Genomic DNA, 12,739 nt, shown 5'->3' with positions numbered 1-12,739 from the left:
TCTGCAAAAGGAAGAAGGGGAAGGAAAGTTATATTATCATGATTTTAATGAAGTTCAAGAGTGTAATGATCATGTAAGTCATGGAAGCTGACAAAACCTCAGTCATTTAACAGACAGTCAAAAAAGACAACTATAATAATTTACTATTATTAACACATGAGCAGCCATATCTATCAAACCATGAGCTGCTGATTCATCCATTAGGAAAAAAGCAAAACTAAGAACTGAATTTTAAAAATCCCTGGATTCAAAGTTGCAACGTGCAGCTAGATATTAAATTCTAGAAAGAAAAGTGTACCTGGACCCACTCAGACAACACAGTAGCTTTGCACAGGTGAAAATGAAGGAGACTCACCTCCTGGTCTCTTTCTGTTGCTGCCTTGGCCCTCTGTCTACACAGCTTTTAGCACTGAAGGAGAAGCATGGAGGCAAAGCAATGTCAGGCCCTGTAAGCTGCTGGTGTGGCTGTGGCAGCCTGGGTGTGCGTGGGGAGTTGCTCTGTCTTGAGGAACTCTGGAAAAATAATGGCTGGGAAAGCTGCTCCACAGGCACAAAGGCTTTGGTTTCCTTCCCAGTCCATCTGCTACCCTTCACAACTACCACATGCCTGACAGTGGTCCACACGATTGTGTGGACAGCCATGACTACTTTTTGGAGTACAAATAGAACAAGAGTAAATCAATTAATTCAAATTAATTAATCGAATTAATTCAAAGCTACTTCTTCGCTAACAGCAATTCTTTGATAGAAGTCTGAATACTTTCACAGCTATAGCTATACATCAAGGATGTAGCAATACAACTTGAATCTTACAGGGCTGAGCTACAAAGAAATTTTCTGGGGTCTCATCTAGCAATTTATAGCATTTTCCAACAGCTGACACACCAGCCTGTATTTGTACTGTACATGTGGTGAAAGAGGTTTTAACAAAAGAAGTCCTCAACGTACAAAGTTCTAGCCTTTCCATTTTTACAAAACCTAGTGGAAAGTCAACTTAAAAACATAAAGTTTGAGTTTCTGTAAAATAAAAGCACCATTTGTTTTTAAATAATTAATCTGATAATGAAATTCAAAAACTTCTTTCTCTATTTAAGAAGTTAGCAATCTTCACAAACTGTATAATTTCAATCAACCACATTGCATCCAGTTAAGATACAGAATATGCTATCAGCATAAAAGTTATTCTAAATGTTAGGATATTAACTGAAAATACCAAGTAAAATCTTTTTCAGACTCCTCTGCCTACATCTCTGATCTTTGATTTAGTTCAAATTGCTAACTTCTTCAATCAGACAACCTTTCTACTTACATTAGAAACCAAGAAGAGATCCTACATAAAATTTTCCCCTCCTTTTGCCCCCACAAAGCAAGTAGTACAGGGCTATTTCTTTCCCATCATCAGCATAGTCAGGGAAGAAAACAGATGAACTGACTGCAGTGCCAGGGGACTATTACAATATTGCCAGACGCAGACCTGTCAAGCTTAACGTGCTTCATACTAGACTCATCCAACTGATTCCAGACTCAGCCCACAGTAGCACCTGACTCTCAGTGGTTTGAGAATACTTCACAGTCTTGTAGGCTAGACATGACTGACCACGGTCATGGAAACCAAGTTTTAGGGGAATTCTCTAGCTTCAACTCAAGGCTTTAACTCCATTCCCAACATGCACCTCCAGGTACTGGTACCTTCCTTGTAAAATGCGAAATGTTAGATGCTCATGGAAATGGATGAGTTCAAAGAGTTCAAATGCTTGAGGACAGAGACATTCACTGTGGGTACAACTGTAATAAATACACTCAAATGAGATGTTTTCAGGATGTAGCCTTACTTATTTCAGCTTATAATAGCCAGGCTTCAGCTACAGAATGGAGACGTCTCATTTAGGTATCTAAAATTGTGTGTCTGCATGCAAGTTAGGACTTCAAATTCCCATTATAGCAAGTGGAGATCTAGTCAGTACAGACAGTAGAGCCTAGAGAGCTATTCAGTGCAAGCTGATGTCAGCTGGAAAGCACTGACTGTACTATAGCTAGTGACTAAATCTTCACTAGTTATAATGGGAGCTTAGATCCAAGGACACATATAGAAACACACATTTAGACACCTAAAATTAGATACCTTCAGTATGCAGCTGAAGCACTGATATTTCATACAAATGTCTCCAGAACCTTCCTACAGTCAGGCTGGGTTTGCAGTGTGGAGCTTGCAGTGTAGTGAAAAGAGGAAACAAAGGAGATTAGAGAAGATACGACGGAAGATTAACTGATCAGAATATAGAGGAAAATGAGCTGGGTAAAGGAGAACCTAACTGATATAGTAAGTTATGAACTCATTCACATCTCAAAATGTGTGAAAGAAGTCAAGACAGAATAAAAGTTAGAAAATATCTAGTAGAAGAATGAGAAAATAACCAAGGCAAAAATATTATAGACATGTTCTTCCATATGAAGATATTAGATTTATTTAACACATTTTAAACAGAAATCAATGACAGAAAAATTAAGTTTTCCCTAAAACACACTACAGCCAACATTGTGAGAGATATCTGAATTAATGCATTTCCCTTTTAATCTCTTTGGGTTTGTGTTTTGTTTGGTTTTTTTCTAATTTGCTGCTGCAGAAGATGATGATATTACAGGTCTAGTTTTGTTTTTAATAAAACTTTTGCCAAGGTCAGTTTATTCCGGGAATAGCATGTTTTAGAAATCTAGTATTTATAATCCTAACAAAATGGGCACATCAGTAACAAGAGCTGCTCTAGCAGAAAATCAGCATGATAAAGGAAGCTTTTCCAGCAACAGCTTCTTGTAGCATCCCTGACTAGCTGCCTCTTTAAGGGCTGGAGGACACTGGGACCACCAAGACCTGGTCAGTTATCAGACTCCTTCAGAGAAGAAGGTCAGGCAGTTCCCAGAGAAGGCTGAGGGAGCTCCGTTAGAAGGCTAATTCTCATGGCCACTCTCAGAGCAGAAAGAGCCAGTTTTAAACAACAGACTTCTGGATTGCTACGGTTTATTCTGGTCAGGGAATGACCTTGTTTTGCACTACTTTGCAAGTTTTGTTTAACAAATTTGACAGATGTTCCTGAAAAGACTGAAGACTGCCACTACCTATTGCAGAAGGGACTACAGAATCAAGTAGACATCACCTGTGCTACCTTTAATTCAGCACAGTCCCAGCAGTAGTACTAGAAAAGCTGCAGCAGCAGGGCTTATGGGCAAGTTTCCCCTGCCAACAGCAATTGAATTATGGACTAGATTTCTCCTACGTGTCAAAGCCAATACATGAGCATTCTACAGGCACTACAGTGAGGGCTTACATCCATCATTATTTCTTTACCTTATCAGAAGGGTACTTGCCATATCTCTACCCAACTTTTATGCTAACCTACCTGTAAAAGGTAGAAGGGTAAGTCTGTTCTAGAAAAATTGCAAGGGCATTCACGCACTCTGTTTATCACTCTAAACTATAAAGAGTAGCTCCTACTTATAATTATTTTGGAACGAAATAGCTCCAAATCAAGCTGCTACAACCACGCTTTATGGTTGCTTTTTCACATCATCTTGTTGCAATGCAGAAGAGAATCAAGTTTCCTCTACAATCATACTCCTCCATAGCTGACCAATGTTCCTATTATTTTAGTTTGACTGTAGGTATCTGGAAATACAAACATCTATGAAACAATTTCTAAAATGTGTATATTGAAGGTCATTTCCAAACAGAGATGCTTTAAAGTTAAGCTACTCCTAGACTCAGCTCTGAAACTCTACATGGACATCCTCAACCAACAGTTAAGTGACTTTAAGTCACTGTACCTTGCTGTGACCTCATACTTTCAGTTGACTTGTCTTAGCTTTCCTCAATGCCTTTTAGGAAGGACCTCTAAATACTTCCGATGGAGATCCTAAAATTAATGTGTAGAAGAGGATGTTAATCTAAGTATCCATATCCAGTTTCAGCATTGCTTAACATGTTTAGACTTCTACAACACTCACAGAGAAAGAATGGATAAGACAACTGAAATAATTTACCATTAGGGTGGGGTTTTGTTGGGTGTTTTTCTGTTGTTGTTGTTTTAGGATTGATTTTTTTTTAACTGAACTGATGTATAAAATCTTACATCTGTGTCTTCAGAAGGCTACAGTGGAGATAAAGCTGTAGAGCATCTTTGAAGACAAAAAAGGAAAGCAAATAAACTTACCCATGTCATCATGTAACATTTCAGTATTTAGAAATAAGAAACAGAAATGGAAACACGGATTATTTTCTTTTTCGGCTACGGAAAGAAAAGATCACCCTGAGCAGCTTCCCTGGGTGGCTTCAGTAAGCTGTTCTTAATGGGAGCAGGAAAACTAAAGCACTAACAATTTTGTAGTACACATCTGAGTTTTCTTTTAAGGGTTCATTATCCAGCCTCTTAAGCCACTTAGGAGACTAGAGATACTCAACAAAAGAATTCTTGTTAACAGTGTTCTATTGGTTTTGCTAGTTTGTTCCATTACTACAGATGTATGTATTTAAATAAATATTCTTTTATTCCTAAACTTTGCCCACTGCTAAACAGGATACCAAGTAACTTAACAAACAAGATATGGTATTTCTAGAGGTGATCTCACCGTTAAAGCCAATATATGGGATACTAATACATTCTAAAATCACCATAGAATGACAGAGCATGCTTCCTCCATTTAACACAGTGGGTTTAAGATTTGATAATAAGGTCTGGTCTCCTTGTGAAAGAAGCATCTTCCAGTGACCATTAGGAACAAGCAAAGTCCCTTCTGAGGGATTTGTGGCAACTTGTACAGAATTTATGACTGGTCTTTAACCACCTCGAATAATAAACTAGTTTCAAATAAAACTCAACACCAAAGCACCAGATGATACTGAGAACAAAATAAAACTAAGTGGTGTTTTGGTTCAAGTCTACTTAAATAGCAGTTGCATTCAGATTTTAAAATGTTCAGAGGTTGCTCTAACACTGTCTGAAAGCAACCATAACCACATGAGACCTGGCAGCAGATAATACATTGAGAGCAGCCCGGCAGAGAAGGACTTGGGGGTACTGGTAGATGAAAAGCTGAACATGAGCCAGCAATACACACTTGCAGCCCAGAAAGCCAATCATATCCTGGGTTGCATCAAAAGAAATGTGGCCAGCAGGTCAGGGGAGGTGATTCTGCCCCTCTGCTCTGCTCTGGTGACACCCCACCTGAAGTAGTGTCCAGCTCTGGAGTCCTCAACACAGGAAAGACATGGAGCTGTTGGAGCAGATCCAGAGGAGGGACACAAAAATGATCCAAGAGCTGGAGCACCTCTCCTATGAGGACAGGCTGAGAGAGTTGGGGTTGTTCAGCCTGGAGAAGAGAAAGCTCCAGGGAGACCTTACAGTGGCCTTTCAGTACTTAAAGATAGATGGGAATGACTTTTTAGCAGGGCCTGTTTGATAGGACAAGTGATAATGGTTTCAAACTAAAAGAGGATAGGTTTAGACTGGACATAAGGAAGTAATTTTTTGTGATGAGGGTGGTGAGACATTGGCACAGGTTACCCAGAGAAGTGGCAGATGCCCCATCACTGGAAACATTCAAGGTCAGGTTGGACGGGGCTCTGAGCAACTTGATCTAGTGACAGATGTCCCTGCTCACTGCAGGGGGTTGGACTAGATCTTTAAAGGTCCCTTCCAACTGAAACCATTCTGTGATTCACTAACAGTTTTGTTCACACAATATTCTGGGTAATGGGAAGCTTTGGTGTTGCAAAGTTGAAGTTAATCTTAGAATGAACTAAAGTTTGTGTTTTACTACTGTAGTCTCAGAATTGATGTGATCTTTTCCTCTTGACTTCCTTGAAAACACTTTTCAGAAGTATTTTATTCCTTATTTTAAAGACAAAAAATGAGGTTAAGATTGCTTAACTTTTATGCCAGAAACTAACCTTAATACTGATATTCATTTCATTTCAAAGCATGAAGTATTTATGACTCATTCTAATTTACATACATTTTCTTATTTTATTATCAAAATGGCAATTTTCCTTTGCAGAGACATACAGAACATGGCCTCTCTTACTATGTCAACTAAGGTTTAATAGCCCTTAGCTGCAACTTGGGACTATTACGAAATGTGCTCAAGATGAGTCATCTTCATTCATTTATTCTGTAATAGGAAGAATTCATGAATGAGTGATCTGCAGTAATTCACTTCTACAAAGAGAGCCCATTCATATATTTCAAACCTGGTTTTCTGAATCACTGTGATGTAGCTGATTATTTCACTTTACCAGAAGAAAATTTTGGCTTAAGAAAAGTTTCCACAGAGGTCTGAGTATTTCTAGTGTGTGAGAACAGTTTCATAGATTTAAAAGAGCTCTTCTGAAAATAAACATTTTGGTCTAACACATTGGTACACAGACAGATATCTTCCTATCTAGCTAGCAGGAAAAGCGCAGTGTCCTTGGAAAGTAAGAGACTGACAAATGGTTTAAATTGAAACTGCATCAAGGGGGAGCAGAAGTTATTGCTATCAGACAAACCACTAGGCAAAGAAAATATTTTATGAAATCAGAAAAATGGCCATTGGCACACAGAATTGCTCATTTGAAGCTATACTGAAGTCAGGAAAAAAGCAACTGAGATCCAAGATTGCTAACTAGAGAAATATAAAGTGTAAGACACTAAACCCCACACTTTACAGAAATGTAAGACACCAAGAATAAAATACACAAAATAGTTTAAGTCATCAAAACTGCACCAAAATAAAGGAATGGGATTCACCAAGGAGAAAAGGTGCCTTAACCACCACTGCTCTTTTGCCAACCTTAAAAGATTTCAAACAAGGGAAGAATCTTAAAAGCCTTTTCACCTAATCTTAAGTGCCACAGAAGAGGCCCGCATAAAGAAGCTACTTCTCACTTATCATAGTTCCCAATTGGTCAAAGCTTTACAGACCATCTGTGAGAGTTATATCAGCAAACAGATGGTAAGTCACTGTAGAGACCTGGGTATAAATGCAGCATTTTCTTCAGAAGCTTAGCTCACAGAAAAAGCACGTGTGTTTCTCCATTAATGGGTGCTTTAAGTTTTCATTACTTCATTGATTCAAGAACAGCTCTAGAACAGTCACTTTATTCACACCTCTCCATTCTCCTAGAGACACACTGACTCTCCTTCTCAGGTTCAGTAGTTTTACCTTATGTATAGAGTATCCAAAGTAAGAATAGTTCTCTTTATAAATAAAATAACTGACAAGAGCAGCACAAAGATTGATGGAGCATTTCAATGTTTCCAATAGACATGGATATGATGCAAGAAAATACAATTAACATTATGGTTAGATTTAGAAATAATCCTCATTGACTTCAGTAGACAGTGCAATCTCAAGGTGAATTAACCAGCAATAAAGCACAAGAGAGATCCAGAATTACTGAAGGAGCAGTGACTTACCAAATCACCCAAACTACTGTGTCTGGGTATCTGCAGTTCTACTGTGGATCCATCCAGAAGCAGCTCGCTACCTCTCGACTTCCATTCCTTCATTTTAGTACTGTACTTACATGGTTTCAATTTAAACATATGCCCATACAAATTTCCTTGCAAGAACCTGAATTTACATTTTATTGTTTCCATCTTTGGTCAATGTGTAACATTCCAAATTCTTACTTTGTAATCTCAAATTATTTATCTTTTTCCTTGGATATCTTTCAGTAAGACTTTATTCCAAAGAGACGATGTATTTGTTAGCCACCATTTTGCTAAGTATAAATTAGAATACAGACTTAGGAAAAAATAGTACTTGAAAAGTTTCTGTTCCTTAAAAAAAGAATTGTACTATGTTCAATGTTGAACTGAAGCCCTTGTTATTTGTAGAATATTGAACATACCACAAAATATGAAGTAGGATGAACTGGTTCAGAGAAGTTCATTTAAAAGCAAACATAAGAAACTAAAAGATATTTGTTTGGTGGTCACTTATTCTATGACTGATAGGTAAGTGTTATGAATTATACGTGTAAGCCTTACGAGCCTCATTTTGAAAGGGATAAGAGAATGTTTGTAACAAAGCATTAAGTGCACTTCATGAAAAACCTTTGCTTGTACTAATGCTTTTCCTCCAGGTGGATTTTTGAGTGTGATACAAGACAAAAGCATATTAATTGCAATATGCAATATATTTGTTCTACATAATTAAAATTTTTCTGTGGGCAATACATGCTGTGGTTTTGCAAAGTAGTATACAGATACACATTTTTAATGTATGTAATACCACCTCTTTTAACATAGTACATCACCGAAGAAGCTGAATATGCATTCTGCACAGAGACTTTTAAGTCATTACAGTCAGAGAAGAGTATAAAGATGGGTAAATATTTACAGGAAAAACTAAGATTGGAAAAAAGTATTAAGAAACATAATAATGACTAAAATGACTTCCCACTAATTGCATCTCCACTAAATTTCAGCCATCTTTGCTTTCTTCATGCCTCTCAAAATAAGCATCTCTGCATGTTTAGAGCGTTTCCTCCAAACCATATTCATTATGTATTTCCGCATCTTTAACTTTGATTTGACCTAATAACTGAGTGTGTTCAGTGAAGAAAAGAACAGGGAACTGTTATGAGCTTTCTTTCTTTAAAGTCAATGCAATAGTCTCCCGTGGCTGTAACACATTTTGCAGACTCATCATCCATTTTGTAGCCAAGTCAAGGGCAAACTGTGTTTGAAAAGTTGTGGCAGAACAAAAAGGACCACCAATTCCGAATTACTTTCTACAGTGTACACCATCTGAAATTTTTCACTTTATACAAATCTATACACAGAAAACAGGAAAGTAGACATTCCTCATTAGTTGCAATACATACAGTGAAAAAGGTACAACATCAACTACTATGGGAATTTCTTCTTTAAGCCAGACAGACCCAACAAGCCAAAAGGTAGAAAGATCCATTGGCAGAGAACTCATAAAACACAGAAATGTCTCAGGAGTGGCAAGGATAGACTAGAAAAGCAATATTTATATCATGTGCAACTCAGATTCTGTTCTAAGATTAGTGAATGTACAGACATGAAAAACCTCTATGCCTTTTGTTTTACAACAAACTATAAGCGATATTTTCATGTCCTGGAAGGGGGAAGGACAAGGAGAAAGTTTATATGAGAGGACATTTGCAAAAGCTGTGGAACTGATTTGGGATGTAGGTTTCTAGATTGCCAGTGCCACTTTTCAGGAAAGTTGTAAAGACTGTACCTTAGCTTACACTTAGTGAGACCCAGGAACAATTGTCTAATAACTGCTCACACTCACTTTCATATTTAAGACATGAAGAAATCAGCAGCTGAATCAAATCACAATAGTGAGCTGCCTACTTGGAAAGCAAGAGGGACCAGGCAAGGATAAAAACTGTACCACAAAAGGTTAAAACTGTATCTATAAAGATATGATCTCAGTATATTTGCAGTTTATCACCCATTTCCTGCTTTTAAGATGGTCGTGCAAGGGAAGTGTCAATTCATTCTCCCCACCCTCAAGTCCATCTAATAAATCAAAATTAAAACCTAAAATGGAATGCATGCCACTCTCCTCAGTATTCTGTGCAACAGAAGTAAAATGCATCATATCTGTTCTTTAAGTTAAACTGTAAGACAAAAATCACTGTTCCCCTCAGATATTGCCACGTAACTATTACACAGCTGTATTTCAATTAAGAATAAAACCTATAGAACTGTGAGCTGCAACGCTGATCCATTTGTGGCTCAAGGGAAGCAACAATGCTATGCAACCAGCACAAAGTTTTGAAAACGGTGCTAATGGACAAGTAAACTTTAAGCATTGTCGATATAAACTTGATTACAATCCAAGGCCTCCTTTTAATCGGTTATTTTGTAGCCAAAGAACCTGCCTAAGACACTGGAAACCAGACCTTCCAACTCTTCTTAGACTGGAGAGAGGGGGGGAAAGGAGCTGGAAAACACTTGCTTCAACTTCCCAGAACAATATCTGCTGAAGCTGGGTCAACATCCAGAAAAAAGAAGGGAGGATTCATTGTCCCAATACAAAACAAGCAAAAAATTGATCCTATAGCTGAATCCTTGGATACTCTCCCATAACACAGTAAAGTGATACTCTAAGCAGCAGCAATATCTGACTGCTTATTTCTTGCAGTTGTAGGGAGGCTTAACTGGTGGCTAGTTTCATTCAGAATAGAAAACAACATCCAAACTGACCACTGCATAAACAGGGAATGCTACACTTAGATGAAGCATTTATTTGTATTTTGAAGCTGCACTTGCTAGAACTCAGGAAGGACACAATTTGGCCCCTAGAGATAACAAAAAACTAGTAGTGGGATAACACACAGCTTCTGCTGGGACAGGCAAACAATGTCCACATGACAGCAAAGAATAAAAAAAACCTCAAACCAGATTAACTGTAGCTTTTAATTTGAGGTATGTGTAATAAATGCAATTAGTCAAAAGTTGCTACCACAGCAGTCCTCTGTTTGCTTTGCAAACTGCAAGTCTTCCCCCTTTTATTACACAAGAAATTTAATTTCATCTAATAAGAAAAAGTAATTTGTTTACGGTAGTGAAATCTAAATCCAATGATCTTTAGCACCTAATTTTTTAGTTCTTTAAACAGCTCTTGTATTTAAAATAATGTCCGTCAGTCTTTTACTTTCAACACCATAAATTGCTTTTTATTCATCCTGATGCAAACTCAGGAAATATTAAAATAAATTTATCAGCTTTACCTGTAATGCACTGAAACTGGCCATCTTCTCTTCTTATTGTAAATGCTTCCCCTGGATTAACTTGCACAAGAATAACCTTAAAAATAAAAGAGTGTTTACAACCATTACACAGGGGTATGTTACAGTCTGGTACATGCAAAAAAAAAAAGTTTTAGTAGGAAAAACCCAACTTTTTTCTCTGGTTAGTAAACACATTTTTCACTTCATACTGCTTGCTGCCTTCATCCCACAGAGAAAGAGAGATAAGAGCAAGAATAAGTACAGATATTTTTAAAGAAACATGTTCCAAAGAACCAAGGAGAGAACAACAACTGAGTAAAACAGTACCTGTAGAAATTTTCTCGTCTGATTAGTATAATTAAAAAGCTATTTGTACAGCTTAAATTATTTCAACAGATTACATTAATTTAAACATTAATCAAGCCATTACTTAAAGTTTTGGAAGGAAGCCTTAAATTCCCAGTGTCGGAATTTTCATAACCACTTGGCAAACAGTTTTCAACATAAGGGAAAAATTGTGTCACTTCCTTCTTTACATGAGCCAAGCATGTTCACACATTCATTGATGATAAAACATTATTCAAAGTCATGACAAAGTAAGCACTCCAGATGCACAGCATGAAACAATATGTATCATTTTATTTGCGGAAAGCTGTTTATCCTAATTTTGTAAACCCATGCAATGCAGAATTGATAACAAAGCACACTTATCAGCCAAAATAAACAAAGTCTGACATGTACCAAAGCAGAAGCCTGTTACCATTTTAGACTTCTGTATTCTCACTTGAAACCTGCCTTTCTGTGAGAGAAAAAGTTTGTTACCATAAAGAACTTAGCTAAAATTATGAACAAAGAAAAAAATCAGAATAGCAGGTACATTTCATAATTTCCTTTCTGGACACATCTTTCTTCAGTTTTGCTTGCATGTGTCTAAATAGAGCGTATGTCCTCCCCTGGCGTGAATCGGAGACAAATCACTATATACACAACTCTTCAACATTATGGCCAAAATCTTACTCTGTTAAATTGCTAAAAGAAAATAAAATTAGTCTTGTTTACAAAAAAAGAAAACAGGAAACTTGAGCGTTACTCATTTTAGGATACCTGAGAGAAAGGAAAGTGTGAGAAGGCGGCAGAAATCATACAAATTCCTCCCCCTCTGGTAGAGCAGCATTACAAATCAATGAAAAGATGGCAAGTTCTACCCTAACATAGCGGCAACTTTGATGAGATATGATGGATAGTCACATCTTCAAACTTGGGCCGTGTGATTCAATGCTGATTTAGCTGTTTTGAGCATGGACTTTAAAAATACTATTTTAAGTTTCTCCAGTAATAGCACTGTACCACATGAAGCAAGATGCCTCCAGAAGCTTGAGGCTCTTGGAGAAAAAAAACCAATTAACTATATCACTATTTACATTGTATGATGCTAATAAATCCTCCAGATCTTGTAAAGTATATCTGAATATAAAATCCAGTAAGAGTTGGCATTCATAGTATAATCTAAACTTAGAAACAAGACGATTTTAGACATAAATTTCAAATAAGACTCACAGGTCTTCAGAAAATATTGTACTTCCAGAGTTTATTCTGAGTGTTTGAAGGTAGCATTTTGACAACTGGCTATCACCTTCAAAATGTGATGAAGGAGAGAAATACGAGTGGATGATTTCTTACAATTTCTTTTTCAGAATCCCCAAGCAGGCGTAACTTTTTGAAGACATATTTCATTGATTTATTTTCCCCTCTCCGCTACAACTGGAAGTTTTAGCTTGACATTTAGACTGGAATAAAAGTACTTAGAAGCTTTGCAGGGGTACATGAGAATGTCTTTCCACCTCTTATGTGTGGGTTGGATAACCACATCTGCCCAAGACTTCTGGCTGATTTAATACGCCTTAACTCCTGGGAGGAGCTGTTCTGGCTGCAGCTGACATGTCAATCGGCACAATTTTCAGCTCAATATTCTTGGTCTCTGCCACA

At 37.3% G+C, this 12,739-nt stretch overlaps 1 protein-coding gene across 5 annotated transcripts in view; it reads right to left on the bottom strand.

Moving 5' to 3' along the window:
* The window catches only part of FNDC3A (fibronectin type III domain containing 3A), a 129,715-nt gene that overhangs the window by 77,823 nt on the left and 39,153 nt on the right, over positions 1-12,739 (bottom strand). For all 5 annotated transcript variants that reach the window (XM_064440876.1, XM_064440877.1, XM_064440878.1 and 2 more), the window contains one exon: positions 10,754-10,829. In XM_064440876.1, the coding sequence (XP_064296946.1) occupies positions 10,754-10,829 (76 nt within the window). The remainder of the gene's footprint in view (positions 1-10,753; positions 10,830-12,739) is intronic.

The sequence above is a fragment of the Phalacrocorax carbo genome, chromosome 1 (genome assembly GCF_963921805.1).
Source record: "Phalacrocorax carbo chromosome 1, bPhaCar2.1, whole genome shotgun sequence".
NCBI classification, from domain to species: domain Eukaryota; kingdom Metazoa; phylum Chordata; class Aves; order Suliformes; family Phalacrocoracidae; genus Phalacrocorax; species Phalacrocorax carbo.
Note: the sequence above shows the minus strand (reverse complement) of the source record. Positions and strands in the feature narration are given on the sequence as shown.